At 40.9% G+C, this 16,567-nt stretch overlaps 1 protein-coding gene across 1 annotated transcript; it reads right to left on the bottom strand.

Moving 5' to 3' along the window:
* Positions 1 to 3,873: 3,873 nt before the first annotated feature.
* On the bottom strand, positions 3,874 to 15,470 carry SLC6A4 (solute carrier family 6 member 4). The gene is made up of 13 exons (XM_010221951.2): positions 14,935 to 15,470; positions 14,106 to 14,240; positions 13,481 to 13,700; positions 12,918 to 13,056; positions 12,420 to 12,554; positions 10,536 to 10,639; positions 9,863 to 9,990; positions 9,359 to 9,471; positions 8,470 to 8,601; positions 7,323 to 7,422; positions 7,060 to 7,160; positions 5,004 to 5,171; positions 3,874 to 4,308 (listed from the first exon to the last, which is right to left on the bottom strand). Exons 1-13 carry the CDS (start codon positions 15,395 to 15,397, stop codon positions 4,234 to 4,236), a joined length of 2,013 nt encoding a protein of 670 aa, XP_010220253.2. The 5' UTR covers positions 15,398 to 15,470; the 3' UTR covers positions 3,874 to 4,233.
* Between the last annotated feature and the right edge of the window lie 1,097 nt (positions 15,471 to 16,567).

The following is a 16,567-nucleotide window of genomic DNA, read 5'->3' as shown; positions in this document are numbered from 1 at the left end:
GTAAGCTAAATCCATATTAACATATGGATTTGAATGTATGTTTGGGCTTTGGTTTTGGGGACCTGATGTACAGAAATTCTTAAATAAAATGTAAGATACCTACTGGTTCTAAAGTGTATTTTTTTGGAGATTGTGTTATTTTACTGGAAAAAGCAGCATCTTTTCTGTGAAATACATGTTTTTTTCAAGCATTATTGTCTACCTGCCTGTTCTGCAAATTTAAATTTGTCTTTATTAAGTTTATCAATTCATCTGTTCAGGGGGTCATAAGCAAGCAGTAAACTTTTCTACAAATTATAACTTTGTGCATGGGTCATGGTTTCTGGAAGTATTTTCAATACTTTTCCTGGTAATTCTTTGTTTAGTTTTTTTTTAATTTTTTTCTAATAAATTTATTACACCACAATACATGGTGAATGGGCATCAGGCAGACAATTCTTTAAAAGTACACAAGGGTGATTTTCAACATTTAGAAATCATTTTATGGGATTCCTCTTGTTTCAGAACAGATACAAAGCAGCATAAAAAGCAACTGCTTCTGTGGGAAATAGTTTAAAGTCTTTTTCAGACTGTTTTACATGGCAAATATTAAGATCTGTGGATTGTCTACTAGATGTAGCCACTTTTGGAGGTGATAGGATTAATACCTCTAACAGTATATGTCCTTTTAAATTAGCTGAGTGACATAATGAAGAAAGGTTCTGATTTAGTAATCCTCCTAACACCTCCTATGGGACTTTCTCACATCTGGCTTTGATAGCCCAGTTCTTTGAATGCTCTGTGTTTTCTGCCAGGGTTGAGGAGGATTCTCAGGCATTTCTAAGACACTTGTCAGGAAGGCTTGCAGGGTGATTAACTTACTGCATTAGTTTATAGTAGAAAGAGCAGCTGAGTCAATTGTGCTCTCGTATCATCTTGAGTTAAATGCTGCCAAAACCTCTGTTCTCCTTTTCTCACGTCATAAAATATATTTCTCAGAATAGATTTAACCAGGGGTTTTGGTTTGGGATTTTTTTTTCCCTTTTTCCTTACGATACGCTTGCCCTTTTCCTTGGGGCCGTAAAAGCTAGCCTTATAAAATAAGATACATTTAACTAGAAATACTTTTGAGTAATCCTCACCTTTGGCCAAAAGTCAAAAGAAAAGACAGTGTTTGAGCTGGTACATTGCCTTTTAGAGGAAGACTGATGTTTAAGAATATATTGCTGTCAAAGCTTCAGTTATCTTAAGCAGAAGGCAATTAAAGGAGAAAAGGAATATAATCTTTGTGTTCCTTTTTACATTCAAAAACATCTTTTCTGTCTGAAAGATTTGGTATATGAACAGAGAGGCCCTTAAGTTTTCTTAATGACATGTCAGGGTCTAGGTATGGTTTGAACTAATGGCATTTTATATTGCTAGTAGCAGATGACATGGCACAGAATTCCTCTTATAAACAGCTTCATACTGGAGTAGATTGTACCTGCTTGCATTGGGTTCAAATCATAACTAAAGTCTCTGGCTGTGTTGTCTAAAAATTTATTTTGAGTATTTTTTGGATTAATGTCCTGAGGGTTTGATTTTGACTGTGTATCACCATAAGTTAATTAACATCTCTAATGCATTGTTCATAACGGGTAAAATACCAGTGCAATGAAAAGCAAAAACAAGCCAGTTCACAAAGACCTGAAACAGAGTAAATTCTGTGCAAGTTGATTGAGTAACTAGACATTTACTCCTCACATGGAAGAGTTTGCTTCTGCTGTTCTGTCTAAACAACTGTCATGTACCTTGGATCTTCTGTTGGAATAGAATGAAAAGAGGGTGTTTAGTAGTGGGCCAAGGTTCAGACACCAAAGGGAATACTCTGCAGTTCATCAAAGAGCCCTTGTTGGTGTAGTAAACTGGACTGCATGCTCTGCTTTTTCTTGAAATTGAATTTTATCTTTCTTTTTAAAAAATGGGATCTATTCTACTCCAGCATAAAACATACTATGAAAGAGAGACATGAGACACCTACAGATGGATTATGAATATTAAATTTATTACAATAACAGTTTACAGTACAAGGCACCTACTGATGACTTACAATCAGCTTGCAACACTTGTAACTAAACAGCCACATAATTTAATACAGCTGGGTCATGTACAAGTTGGAGGGAATACTTAGTTCTGTACAGCTAAAACTCCAGTTCCATTCTTTACCCTTTGCTTGTAAGGCAAACATGTTCCCAATTTACTCATTTCCTAAGTTCCTTTTTCCCTGCAGAATAGAGGGTGGGAGTCACTCGTGTGCTAGGTTAAGTGGAAGGTGAGTTGAAGACACCCAAGAACTTGTTGGCCTCAAACACTTTTACTTGCAGTGCAGCCCATTTGGTATCAATACAACTAATATCTTTTAACAAAAGTTTATAGATGGTAGCTTGAGCTATCTGGTCTTTTGTTAGTAATTTAGACAGAACTAATCATTGCCCCTGAAAGCTCTTTCCTTATTGGAAGTTGGGATTGAGACCCACAGTTAACGAACTCGGGGGGCAGCTGAAGTGGGAGGCCTTCCTCCCTGGAGGTACCTGCAGCCCTAAGCAAAAAAGGCTGGTCAGGAGTGAGGAGAACGTCACGGTGTGTTTGCCTCCCAAAAACGGCCTTCCTCTGGTGTGGGAATTCTTTGCACCAATATAAACTTTTCAAAAGGTTTCTTAATGCCTGCTGCTATGAATGCATATATAACATCATTATTTTTAGCAGTACATCACCTAAGTAGACAGTGAAATACAAAAGAGACTTTTATGCTCTATTTGACTTTTCATAGATTGCTATAATATATGGTAGAGTAAAAATACAATGCAGGTATTTGTATAAATGATGACTGCTTAGGTTTATCTAAGCTTCCCTGTAACTGCAGCAAAACTGTGGTCCTCCAACTGACTCGGAATTGCAGCCAGTCTAAAGGGCAGTTACCTTTGGAAGGCACATGTACAACATATAAAGAGATTAGTATGTGCATGGAACTGCCTCAAAATCCTGCTGAACTCAATTTCTTATTGAAAAAAAAATCCTATTCTTCTTCAGCATGAAAACCAAATGTGTTCACTTTACAATATGCTAGTAAATCTTCAAAGCAAGTTTGGGGAGTTGAAAGTAGTTTTCTCAGCCAACCAAAAGGATTACTCTAAGCTTCAGTTCTGCACAGGGAAACAACAGAAAAAGTCACAGGCTCTAGCAAATTTTATCTCTGAAATTTAATTTAAAAGCAACAACAAACAAAACAAAACAAAAAAAAAACAGCTTTGAGAGTCTACTTTTTGGCATCTGAACTCAAAATAATTGTTTCTTTGGGAATAAATATTAAGTCTGTCAGTACAATGACATTGTGAATATCTAGCTTAGTTATGCAAACACTATAGTAATCGCTAACAATAACAAATGCTTTTCCCTGTGATAGGTTTTTGCTTGATTTGGTCTGAAGGAAAGTGAAAAGGATTTAATAGTTCAAAGCCTACAGTGCAAAAAATGGTGGGTTTTTTTTGGTAGTGTTAGATATGCAAAAACAACTAGCAGAAACTGTTATCATCTACAAAGTGCAGGAAATGAGAAGGAGGATAATGTTACCAAGTGGGTTTGCTGCTGTACAGAGATGTACATAGTGCTGTTCAGGATTGTTTCTTACAAGACACCTTCCTCTGCCCACTCCACAACAAGCCAAGGGATCAACGGACTTACTAATTTTATTTGTCATTTATAAAACCCTGCCTTACTTGGATACGTATGGCTATCAAATATTTTTGTATTTTTCCGTGTAGTTTAAGCAGTTAGAACCTCAGAAGCAAATACGACATGGCCCAGTACAGACGATCACAGTGCGGGAGATACGGGAGTGCTGCCACGGGCTGCAGCTCTAAACCTAATCCCACCTGCTGAGACTCATCCTAGAGCGCCTTATGCAGTCACACACACTTGCCAGCAGCCCTGGGGGCCATGCATGGAATCAGGGTATTCTCATGCCTACAGACATCCTCATGGTTTTGGAATAAGGAAGTTCTTCCGTGAATACAGTCTATTTAGAAGTGCGCAGCAGATTTGGTTGAATTGCTTGGATGTACGTGCTGGAGGCAACGTGTTTCCTAGTGCCTGTTGTCAGTGGCAGCCTCCATGAAAAACTCCAATTGTCTCAGCTGGAAACATAATTCTTTGGAGCAGAGAGCATGGGGAAAGGTAAATTTTATCCTCTCCCTCTCCCGCAGAAAATAGGTTAACTTAAACTGCATTCATGCGGATGTCTCCAAATGGAATTTCTGTGGCTGTTTCTGGAGTAATGCTTTTCAGAATACGCTGTCAGAAAGAGATCAACATTAGAAAATGATTAATTTTATAAGTAATATATAACATAACAGCTCGTTGATGGGATTTACGATCAAAATATGACTCTCGAGTTATACCTCTTGAACTACCACACAAAGATCTTTCAGGCTCATGTTATCTAAGTGCTATGAAAACAAAGTGCTATAGAACAGTGTTATTTCTTAATTATTTGTAACAGATACTTTGGGATCCATACTAGACAGATTTTGTATTAATATTTAGGACTTAGTAGCTTACTTGAATTCCCTAAACCACTTGAATATATTCTCTCTGAGATAGTTACATAAAACTTAGAAAAACTCCCAAAATGTCATCAAAGGCTACTATAGACTTATGACAGAGAAACTTAGTAAATGTGGAAGAGAAAAAACAAATTTGTTCTGCTAAGCACACCTGGAATATTTAGTTGATTGTTTTGTGTGTGATCTCTAAAGAAAGCTCCCAGATCTTAAAAAATCACCTGGTTTCGTATTTGGTGTGAAAACGTGAATGGCCCTGCCAAGGCCTGGCCTATTGCTGTGTTGCTCAGTGAGATGTCAACTGACCAGGAGCAAAGTGGCAATAACCTTCGGGTCCCAAGGCCTTGGGCCCTGGAAAGAGCCACAAATGATGTTTGTAGGACTCATCCTCTTCCTACCAGGCAGATAATAGAGCATATCAGGTACCTCCTTAAGTGTTCCCGGAGTGATGATCAGCCGATAAACCATGTAGATTGGAATGCAGATGACAGAGGAGGTTCCTATGCAGTAACCCACTACTGTGGTCCAATAGGGATAATTATAATCAAAAAGACGGAGCTCAGGAGGATTGGACAGAAAGCTGCAGGTGACAAACTGGGAGGGGAAAAAAATAAAACATAAATACATGTATCTTGATGGCATATACTGTTATTTTAGGGAACTCTCTGCCCCAATATAGCATTGAGCTTCAGCATATAACCCAACCAGTTACTGAAAGGAACAAAGCAAAAATTCCTGTATGGACTGTATATTCCATAAATAAATATGCTGATGGTTCTTGCCTAAGGCACATTAAAAAGAAGGAGCAGGATCAAACTCTTTTAGTTAAAGGAAAAAAAGAAGGTTAGGTGGACAAAATAAGATACAGTATGTAGAATTTTATCCAGTTGAGCCCTGTGACTTGATTCCAACTAAGGCATTTCCTCCAGAAAGGCATCATTTTCTTTAGCTGATTGTTCAGTGTTTATTAAGATGGTGAATTTCCATTTGTCTGAATTTAACTTGTAGCCACTAATCTTTGTTATTTTATTTTATTTTGATTTATGCTGTTCTTTACTGGGCTGAAGACTCTTCAAATACTGTCCAAGTATTTAACACTCGTCAATCACGTCAGCTTTCAATTTTCTTTGTGATAAGCTGCATAGATTCCACTTTTATCACTGTTACATATTTTTTCCAAACTCTCTATCATTTCTGTGCTATTTTCCTATTGTGTTTCAGTTTCTTGGAAGCCTTTGCAAATGTTAACCCTACTTTGGATACAATATTCTGGTATTGGCTAGATTAATGCTATTAGATAATTTTCTTTACTTTTGTGCAATTTCAGCTTTGTCCCGCTTGAATGAAATCGTGCTGTTTCAGGGTTCCTATAAAACATGTCTGTTTTTTCCTGGTCTTGTGTGTTCCCAAGAAAAAAAAATAATGTGGTTCAGTCTTCCTCAGAATTTGATTCATTCTCTTCATCCTGCATATCCTTTATGACTTAGAAATTCTGCATAAAGCATAACTTTTTAGTTGAATATTACACAAATAATATTTGTGACCACTCTTGGAATGAGCTCCAACTCCATTTTCCCAGGGTATCATCAAAACAGCAGATTACCAGCAAAACTCCGTAGAGAAATAACATTATTAGCTACGGGTTTTCCTTATTTTAGTTTAGTTTCCACTGAGAATACAAATAACTGTGCCTAGTAACCTCATCATTGTATTCCTCTCTGTTTTATTGTTTTAGGATCACAAAGATGACAGCAGTATAAAAATTATTTGTGGTGGCACACATCTATTTATAGCCCTTTTTTGATGGGTAATAAAATCAGTTAAACACATTAATCATTACAACAGTGTTTTGAATCCAGTCTGTAGGCGTTAGGTCTATATTCTGAGCGTTATAAACTGCATCTTGACCTGCTGTGCTCTCAATGAAGGCTGGTGACAATAAAAGATAGTAGGAGCTAATTTGGGATCAGGAAATGAACACTTTGTGTTAAAATGTTATCAATAATACTGCCAAGTCAAGCATGGGGACAGTATTTCCAATTCTCAATTAGAGATTTATAAAGGTTGCCATTACCTGCTGTAAATTTTAAGTGGGATATTCCAAAGTTGTCAGCAGTTATTGGGACAGTAAATATTTAATTATTATCTTAGTTTTCTTCCCTTGACAGTGCGTTTCATCATCATTATTGGTTCATTTTGTTCAAGTAAATATAAAGTAACAAAGTAAAGTTGCTTTGTTCACTGAGGGGGTTGCTGAGATCCTGTTCTTGTTTATCTAGTTTATCTACAAAAAAAAAAACTTAAAATCCTGCCTTAGTAACTAGACCTACCAGCATTTTATTGGATTTCTCACCAATTGACCATTTTTGGCTTAACCTCACAAACAATTTTTGTACTAAAATGTTTAGGAACTGCGTTGTCCAACAGTCCTTTTTGTTGTGCTGGGAAAAAAAAATAAAAAAGGGCAGTAGAGCAAACTCACCAAAAGGAAGATGGGGCTGATGGCTACCCAGCAAACCCGCCAGTACCAGCCAGGGGCAAAGCCCAGCATTTCCTTGACATCGCTGCAGAACTGGGTGATGCCTGTGGGCACAGCAGAGAAGATGTTCGTAAGTAGGTAAATAAGGCACAGCAAATAAATCTAGAATGCAGAGTGAACTGCTGTTTTGTTCCTATATCTCTTAATGACATTAAATCCTTAATTATTCCAAATGAGGCCTCTGGTTACTTTTGGCTGTCACTCACCGTAGAACCAGGCCACCGCCACGGCCTCCAGGAACACCACGGTGAGGACAGCGGGCCCGGTGGCGTATTCCTCAAACAGCTTCACCACGTACGCGCCTCCCTGGGAAGGAAACCAAATCTCAGCAAGGCAGAGCGCCCAGCGCTGTACAAAAAACTGGATTTTTGTACAGTTTCTGCCTGGACTTGAGAGCGCCGCTGATCCATGGGTGCTCCCTCCCTCCCTGCAAACGTATTTCTGCCACGCAGAAAGGCTGAATCCGAATCTGCTGGCAGTTCTGGTTGGGTTTTGGCGAGCGGAGGAGAGTGGTGGGATCTCTGCTTTTTGCAAGCCTTCCGCAATGGCACCTTCTCTCTCCAACCTGAGCCGTTGTGCTGAACGGAAAACCAGGAGGGTTTTACTTGGGATCTAGAATGGGCTAAGGAGAAGAGTGTTGGGTCTCAGCGAGGAACTAGGCCTCCTGTTACGATAAATGCTTTAAAAGAGAGAGTTTAAATGAGGGAGTTGTGCATAAACGAGTAATAGAATGTGAAATGTGATAGTAAAGTGATATTTTTTTCCATGTCCCTTATGATCATTCAGCGCTCAATTCCAAATTCTGTTATGAAAATGAAATCCCACAAGTGATGGAAGGGCTTATTCAGGTGTGACTGACCAATGCTTTCTGGCCCACTTTGGTGAGGAAGATGCAGGAAATTAATTGCTAGAAATTTCCAGAGAACACCCCAGCCATTTCTAGCAGATAATTTTAGCCAATTCTTTTTTTAACTTGGATTGTGTTCAAACACAGGGAAAGCGAAAATGACACATTGAAAAAATCTGAAAACCGCTTTGGAGAAAGAGACGTAAGCCCTGCCTGAAATTCAGAGGGTTGCCTGCTTAAGGGCTTAGTAGTTTGAACAGGGGTTGAGTCATTTACGATGTGCAGAGCATCAGCATTTTGCTGAATTGCAACACAGTCATTTTGCAATATGTTTCCTAGTGAGGAGTACTGCTTGCACTCATTCCAAATACAGTTTTTAATGCATAAAGAAAACAGCCTGGAGATTTAGTCTTTTTGAAATACTACTCAACAAATATATTATCCCCACTATATAATTTGCAGGAAACTGCTAGTAAGTGAAGCTGACGAGTGGGTAAAATACTTACAAATGTCAGGGTTGCTAATGACCCCAGAAAGCAAACGATGGTCAATCCAAGGACAAACAATTCTCTGCGTTTGCTCCAGACATGTGGGAATTCATCGAGTACTCCAGTAATCACTCCTTCTAGTCCTGCAAACTGAAAAGCATGGAAAAATCAATGGAAAATAGAGGAGTCTTAATAGGAGAAGGAACTTCGGAGCACTGAAAACACTGGCACTTTATTCTGCCTATGGAGCTGGGTTGGCTGTTCGTATTTCTGAGTTTTTTAGTTCTTCAAGGCACTTTTATGGGAAGTGCTTATCATTTGGGAAGTACTCTATCACAAATACTAGGATTATGATAAGCAGTAGATGACTCAGTAAAACCACGATGTGCCATCGGCTGAGTTTAGCCATCCTGCAAGGAACAGACTCCCAATGTGAGGCATGTCAGAACAGCCCCACATGGCAAAGCTTTTTAGCATATCTTTTTGGAATGCTGCTGAGAAGGCCCCCTCCAGTTTCTATCTTTTACATCTAATTACTGTGAAAAATCATTCAGAATGTAGTAATTAATTTACAAGTTCACAATGACAAGACAGAAGGAACCCGGAAGGCTGCATTCAACCAGTAGATTATGAATTGAGTGCTCTGTGCTGTGTTCCCAGGTTTGCTACAGGTTGTCACACTGTGACTGTGACAAATCACTTAATTTTATTTAGGCTTCTCCAACTTTGAAATTGGAGTAAGAGTTCCTATCTCACAAAAGGTGTACGGAGATTAATGTTCTGTTCTGCTTTAACACCCTGTAATGACAGCATGGTATTTTTTTATTCTGTTTCTTCTGATGTTTGCTGGGATACGGCCTTACACCCAGTGCTGCTCATCCAGCTCGCCCAGATACGCTGTACTCACCGTGCTGTCTAATCCCAGCGTGAGCAACATCAGGAAGAATATGATGGCAAAGAAGGTGGAAGCAGGCATGTTTGCAATGGCCTCGGCGTAAGTAATGAAGAGAAGACTGGGTCCTGATTTTGAAACGGAGAATTGGAGACAGCTATTAGCCCCGTTGTGTTGTGAACAAGACAGACTGTTTCACTGCCCGTGTTGTCCCAGTGGAAAGCTGCTTCCCCTAGGCTGCTCTACAGTGTGCAGGTACAAGCAGGTTCGCTAATTTGGATGCAGTATCCTGTCCCTATAGAATGATTTTTAGGTGTACTGTATATTTATACCAGTGGCTTTGCTGTAAAACACTGCCATATTTTGAATTATATATCAAATATTTTGCGTAATTTGGTCCACTTGCACGACCTGAGATTAGCTATCCCAGCCCTGGGTTTTTAATAACTCCATAGTTAGAAAGCAAAGGCCTCTCTCAGCCCAAAACAAAACACACAAAGATACAAGAAAGGAGCCCACCGGTGTCTTTGGCAACCTCGGATACATCCTCGTTCCTCATCTCCGCCATGTACCCGAGCACAGTGAAGATGACAAATCCAGACACAAAACTGGTCAGGCAGTTCACGGTGCTGGTAACCAGGGCATCTCTGCAACAGAAGACCTAACTCATGCCAGGGCCTCGGCACCTGCAGGAGAGGATGGCTCACGAACGGATGGATTGGGTTAGCGAGCTGAACCGACTCCTGCAGAAACCAGAGGCGTGCAGGGAAAGGAAGGAGCAGCAGGAATGAAGAAAAGAAAACTATTTTTTCTTGTTACTTAGAAGAGGATCCTTAAGAAAATGAGGAATAAGTGAAAATTATATCTCAACTCAAGACTCTAAAGTCATACCCTAACTGACTGCAGAGATGAAATAATTTGATCATTTGGCAGTGGAGTAGTCTATTTTCATAAGTTTTTGCAGTTTACTCTCATTGCTGTGGTTGGCAGAGATGATCATTCAGGGTAGACCCAACAGAGGAGAATGTTTTGGATTGCAGATTCCTTGAACAAACTTTTGTTCCGTTACACTTTGATTTATATGTATATAGATACAACAGCCTTATGTCCTTCATAAATGTCCTTTTTTCATAAATACCCACACTTACATTTTAGTAACTCAGTTTTACTTTTAGAATAAGGTAGAACTCACTGATAGCAGTTGTTATGGAATTTGTTGTAGCTGGCATAAGCCAACAGGACCCCAAAACCTGGTCCAAGGGAGAAAAAGATCTGAGCTGCTGCATCCACCCAAACCTGAAAAATAAAGATCAGAAAACAAAAATGCATTAAACAGACTGAAAGAGTTTGGCAGATTCAGAGCATCATTGGGTCTACAAAACTATTTCACTAGTCTGCCTGTATCCTAGTCTTGGTCTAAACCATTTTATTAGGAAGGTGTGTTGAAATGTGGGGTTTTTTTTTGTAGATTTGTGAGAGGTCTAAATATCCACTGTACTTGTAGGGTCTTTGCTGTGCTTTTTTCACTGCTGATGTAATTAGCCTTGGTCTCAACAGAATTTCACCATAGAGAAATGCAGTATCATTTCTTCCTATGCGGCATTGCAGATACTCAGTGACAGCGTCGCTTCCGACAGCGTCTTGCATTAATTCACAGTGATTTGCCTGTACTGAGGTTACAGCTTTTGCAATATGTAGGGAGCTTCCTGACCATGATTTTGCAATGGGTTTGTCCCATCTTTCTTCCTGCAAACTCTGTCCTGCACAATAGTCCGGTGCTCGCCCGTGTGGACGTGTTGGCCAGGCCAGGCAGTAATTGTTTGCTGCCCAGTTTTCCCTTGGACTTACAAAAATATATTTCAGAGTATGGATGGAGTTCTGAGGACTCAGTTCAACACTGGTGGAGCCTTGACAGATGCAAGTGTGATGATCTTGTTATGAAAATCCTGTTGCACTTGAAAAGTGGCCATAGCTTTAATGAGTAGTGCTTCTGAAGTACTAATATCAGTTCTTTCTGAAGGTGAAAGTCCTCATTTGTTTATCCTCCTTTGATTGAAACATGGAGTTCACTGCAGCTCGCTTCTAATATTCTCATTTGTCGTGTGAGGCCATCCTGTACCATCCACAGATAGAGCCCTGTCATCGTCCAGCACACAGATTGCAATCTGCTGTCCTCACTTCAGATACATCCAATACAATATCAATGCCCTTTATTGCTTTTTCAGAAGATGTGGTCCCTGCTGGAGATGCTGCTTTATCAGAGACTGGTGTCTTTTCATTTCCTCTTCATTCAAAACTCTCCATATCAGCTGGGCAGCAGCAGACTTGCAAACATTATAATTTTTAATCTTATTTGTAGTATTTATTGCTTTGGGCTTTTTCTGTTATCCCTCCCTCTACAGTCTTTTTTATGCAGTGAAGTAAACGCAGCCTTGAGCTTGATCCACTGCTTGTCGTCCACACTGTTCAAACCTAAAGCAGGTAGCTGAAATGTTTTGCATTTTTGGTTAGCTGAGTCTTCTCCTGACTCCTCTTTGCAGATCTCGGGGGTATATGCAAGCCTGACTCATTCATTCCTTCTGCACACACATTTGCACGTGTCCACTCATTATTTGAGTCAGGCACCGGCTGCTGCTAGAGGCTTTTTCAGGGTTTATCTGCCAGCGTTGGGCACAAGATGGACATCTCCGTTTGGGCTCTGGTAACCTGCACTGCAGGCAAGATGTTCCCTCACTGCCTGCCCGTGGGCACCAGCGTGTGGGAGAGGCCACCGAGTGCGTGAAGATCCTCTCACAGCCAGACTGCTGCTAATGCAGTTGTTAGAGGGTCGTAAACTCAGTTTGCTCTGTGTGAGTAGCATAGATGAAAGGTTGTGTTGCAACGTGGTTTAAATGTTAAACTGTTTAAATGGGAGCATTAAGTTAGTCTTTGCTAAGATATCTGTTTATTCATGCTCTATCCTGCAAATAGATATGGAGATATATGTGCTGTTATACACATATATATATATGTGTGTGTGAAAAGTGAATCTCTTCCCTTTTGTAGTGTTTTGTGCTGTTTGTTTGCCTGTTTTTACCTCGGTGGCCAGGAGTTTTTGCCAGTCGGGTTTCAGGTAGTAGAGGACACCTCTCCAGGCACCGGGCAGGGTTGCGCCCCTCACCAGCAGGATGAAGAGGACGACATAGGGGAACGTGGCGGTCACCCACACCACCTGGGAGGGACACACCGAGTGAGATCACATTTGCTGCGGGTAGAAAACTAACAGTTAACAAGAATAATGCGTTAAACAAATCGTAATCCTTAGCATTTACAGCAGCTGTAAACGAGCAGTTGATGTGTGTATAACCAAGCTGTATCTGGGCAGGGTTGTTGCCGCTATAGAACAGTGGCATAACTTGTTGTTACATAATATTTAGATAACAATAGCAGTCACTCTGTGCTAAGTGCTTCCCAAATCCAAGAAGATGCAATCCCTGCCCTGAAGACACTCTAGGATAACTTTCTGCCGTGTTAATCGGCTCCTTCAGAACTGCTGCAAAACTGTACTATACCAAGTGATTCCTCTTGCATTCACCTTGCCAGATGTTTTGACCCCTTTCCAGATGCTGAAGTATACAACGGTGAAGATTAACAATAAACAGAGGGTCAATTGCCAGCTAATGCCCCCCAGGTCATCCAGCCCATGGGACCTGTGCACCTGTAGAACTCGGCGGCTGAAAGAGGAAAGAAAAGCACAATATAGATATTTTTGTAACAAATACTCGTGTTAAGTATTCTTTGAGCAGTCATTCCCAAACTGCGGTCTGAGCATTACTAATATACCTGAAGCCTTGTAAACAATCTTCAGAGCTATATTATTTTTGATTTTTTTTTAAATTAAAAGCTTTATATTAATGGTATACTAATAATGATAAATGGTGAGAGTTGATAATGGACAGAAAATATTGGATCCCTGATCTAAAATGGAAAATTAGAGTAACCCCCCCATACTCCTACACTTACATACAACTATTACATGTAGCTATTTGAATAGTTTTGAGCACCATTCCTAAATACCCTTCTGCCCCTCCAGAGGAAACCTCGCTACATATCCTGCCATTCTGTCTCGTGTTACTCTCTCCACTTACATGCACTTACGTATAAAATTCTTCTGCGGGAGAGATGGAGTGTGGGGCCCAGCTGACATTGTCCTTGCTCAAGTAGCTAGTGCAGTTGCCTGTATTCCAAGGATTTGTGCAGCTGGTCCAGGGCAGCTCCGACGTGAAGGAGGAGATGAGGTAGTAAAAGGCCCAAGCCATAATGGTATTGTAGTAGGAGGCTACATAAAGATCTATTATACAGATGGCAAAGCCAATTCCTAGTAAGGTAGGAAATAGTTACATGAGAGTGAGTGTAATTTTTAGGGCTAGAAAGAGAAGGAAATGGTTATTCACGTCATGCTGTCTCGGGCATCCCTGCAGAAGGTGCACATACTCTATCAAGTGTCCCCAAAGTGTCTACAACACTGGAATTTCTTGTGTCTTCAGAAAGACTCAGATTGCAGAAGAGCACCTTATTCAGGGCAGAAAATGCTTATATAGTTTTTTATCTGTTCCTAAAATGTGGAACTTAGGAATACAAATCTCCCACCTCAGTAAAAAACAAAGACAAAACCAGAGCTGTAACACTGGGAACAAGGATAACAAGCAAATAGAACAGGTCCCTGTGCTCCAAAAGACTCCCTGGTAGGATAGCAATTGAGAGAGAGATTTCCCTTCATTACCTTTGAATATAGGACAGATTTTTCTCCAAATGGAAATGCACCCATTCCTGTGGTACTGTCCTAGCGCTAGCTCCATGTAGAAGAGAGGAATACCTCCAAAGATGGCCATAATTGTGTAAGGGATGAGGAACGCTCCTGCAAGAAAGCAAGCAGATTAGAACTTTCCATAGCAGTTCTCTTCCCATGGTGTCAGCACTCCATAACCAGCAGTTCTCTCTATTCCACAGGGAAAATGCATACGCCCTCCACAGTCAGCATGCCGTGCTGAATTGCTATGGGGTTTCTCATCTGAGTATCCATTTAACTGTGTGAATAAGAAGGAAGACGTGAAATTTCTCACATTCCTGTAGCAAGCGTGCCTAAGTTTCACAAACTCGGTGCTTCTCCCTTGGATACAAATTGGAGACAGGATACATGTAAAATGATTTCCTCAGTAAAATGCCTATGTACATCATGGAGAGAAAAGTTTTCCTTTCTGAAACTCTCATTTACATTTTATAATGGCTGAAATGTAGTGAGCATTCCTACCAAGTGTTCTGACACTGGTTAATTTGATTTTAAATATTCCTTATGTCAAGGTTTCAGTCTCTCCTTGGAAGGTTATTCTGCACCTAACCAACTCTCAGTTTCTACTTGCACTAATTTTTATATCTAGCTAAATAGCTTCTAGTTATCCTGTGTCTGTATTTAGGCTTTTCAGTCTGCTTGAAAGATTAGTAATTTTCTCATAAACATCTGTCATTTATGTTACTGAAATGAGCCGCTAAGCTCATGCATTTATAACAAGAAGTTCAGTATTAAGGAACAGCATATAGAACGGGTGACTGACCTCCTCCGTTTTGATAGCATATATAAGGAAATCTCCACACATTTCCCAGATCCACTGCATACCCGATGACAGAGAGCAGAAAGTCGATTTTTTTACTCCAGGTCTCCCTGTCTTCCAGCTCCATGAGCTGCTGGGGGCCTTCTGCTCCGCACGTGGTGGACGTGGTGGTTGTGGTGGTGGTTGTGGCTGCTGGGGCCGTGCACTGGGTGTCTTCCACCTCTCCCATTCCATTGCAGGGAACGGAGCTCTGAACCCCGGAATAACCATTGGAGATCGGAGCTGCCTCCCCTTTATCCCCCTGGCTGGGGGGGACTCTGTTCCCATCCTCCGTTAGCCGCAGAGCAGGTGCAGGGTTTCTGACCGGGAGTCCGTTCTCTTTACAGTCTTCTCCTTCATTACAGTCTGAGACCTCTTTCTTGGAAGTCAGGGGCTGGGTCTCATTACTTGGTGCCTTTTTTTCCATTTTTCCAAGAGATTTATCCTTCTCGCTTGCAGACAGACAGCAACGGAGTCCCCTCGTGGCTTGTTTCCCCACACTTTATTAGCGGTGCTCTTAGATTTCCCCTTCCATATTTAAATCCACTGGATTGTAGGCACGTACACCATCTAAGAGGTCAAGAAATAGTTTTAAAATGCATCATAGGGCTTGTTGACGCTGGTGACTTTCTAGTTAAAACCACCATGGATTATGGGATTAAAACACATTTGGAAATAAGCAGCTGCTGCAACATGCAATCTGAATCATTCAGGAGACAGCTCAACACCAAGCGACCTGCGAAGAAAAGCAGCAGGGAGGGGGCAGCCTTTCCTCCCGCCGAGCAGCCGGCGCACGTGGCCGACGCGCGCGGAGCCAAATTTGCTGGACTTTGTGCACGGTTGGGCAGTGCGCAGTGCTGCGCTCGCCTCCCTCCGGACACGGCATCGCAGCCAGGGAGCTGCCGCTTCGCACAAGGGAGGGCAGAGTTTGGTTTGTGGCCTGAGTTTTCATAAGATCAGCCTGTGTCTTCTAGCCCTGGTCTCCAGATTTACCCACCTTTAAGGGAAAAGTGTTATTGAAAGGAATACTTGGGTGGCAAAAGATACCAAATTACATTTCATAATCATCTGCAGAAATCTCACAGTGCCTCCCATGTTTAGGGACACAGATACAAGGCTTAAGTGACGGTTTAGAAAGCTACTTAAGTGTCATTGCATTTGCACCAACTAACTTTGAGGCTCAGTACTAATAGCAAAAACAAACCAAGTCCTGAGACTTCAATTTGACTGTTTTTAATCTGTAAGAAATAGCTTATGGATCCATTTAGGACAGAATTAGGACAGAACCTGTTCATGGTTCCAGAATTGGGAAAGGTAGAAGGCATGAATCCTATGTTCTGTCCCCTGTAAACCGAACCAAACCAAAGCAAAAAGACACAAGACAATCCCTGGCTTTACCTTCTTTCTTCACATGTGCTGGAAGAGCAATCCAGGAGAAACAAACTGTTCAGCAATTAAAAAAAGAAAACAGGAAAACACAAAAAAGATAAAGCAATTTGTGCTTCCTTGAGAACACAACAGAGAAAGGGCTGTGATTTAGCTGGTTGCATTCTGTTTTCTGCTCCTTTGCTGAGGTAATGTAGCTGTCCGGCTGCCC

Source organism: Tinamus guttatus, unplaced genomic scaffold (genome assembly GCF_059628265.1).
Source record: "Tinamus guttatus ecotype Peru unplaced genomic scaffold, ASM5962826v1 Tinamus_guttatus_pri_ptg000480l, whole genome shotgun sequence".
Lineage (NCBI taxonomy): Eukaryota > Metazoa > Chordata > Aves > Tinamiformes > Tinamidae > Tinamus > Tinamus guttatus.
The sequence above is the reverse complement of the archived record's forward strand: the minus strand, read 5'-3'. Positions and strand labels throughout refer to the sequence as shown.

Bases quoted from the DNA above. Each gene is read 5' to 3' on its own strand.
- SLC6A4 (XM_010221951.2), bottom strand. From the start codon at position 15,397: ATGGAAAAAAAGGCACCAAGTAATGAGACCCAGCCCCTGACTTCCAAG. The intron at 12,555-12,917 runs GTGAATGCAAGA...TGTCCCTCCCAG, and splicing joins GGGTCAAAACATCTGGCAAG to GTGGTGTGGGTGACCGCCAC. The intron at 10,640-12,419 runs GTAAAAACAGGC...TTTATTTTTCAG, and splicing joins AAAAACTCCTGGCCACCGAG to GTTTGGGTGGATGCAGCAGC.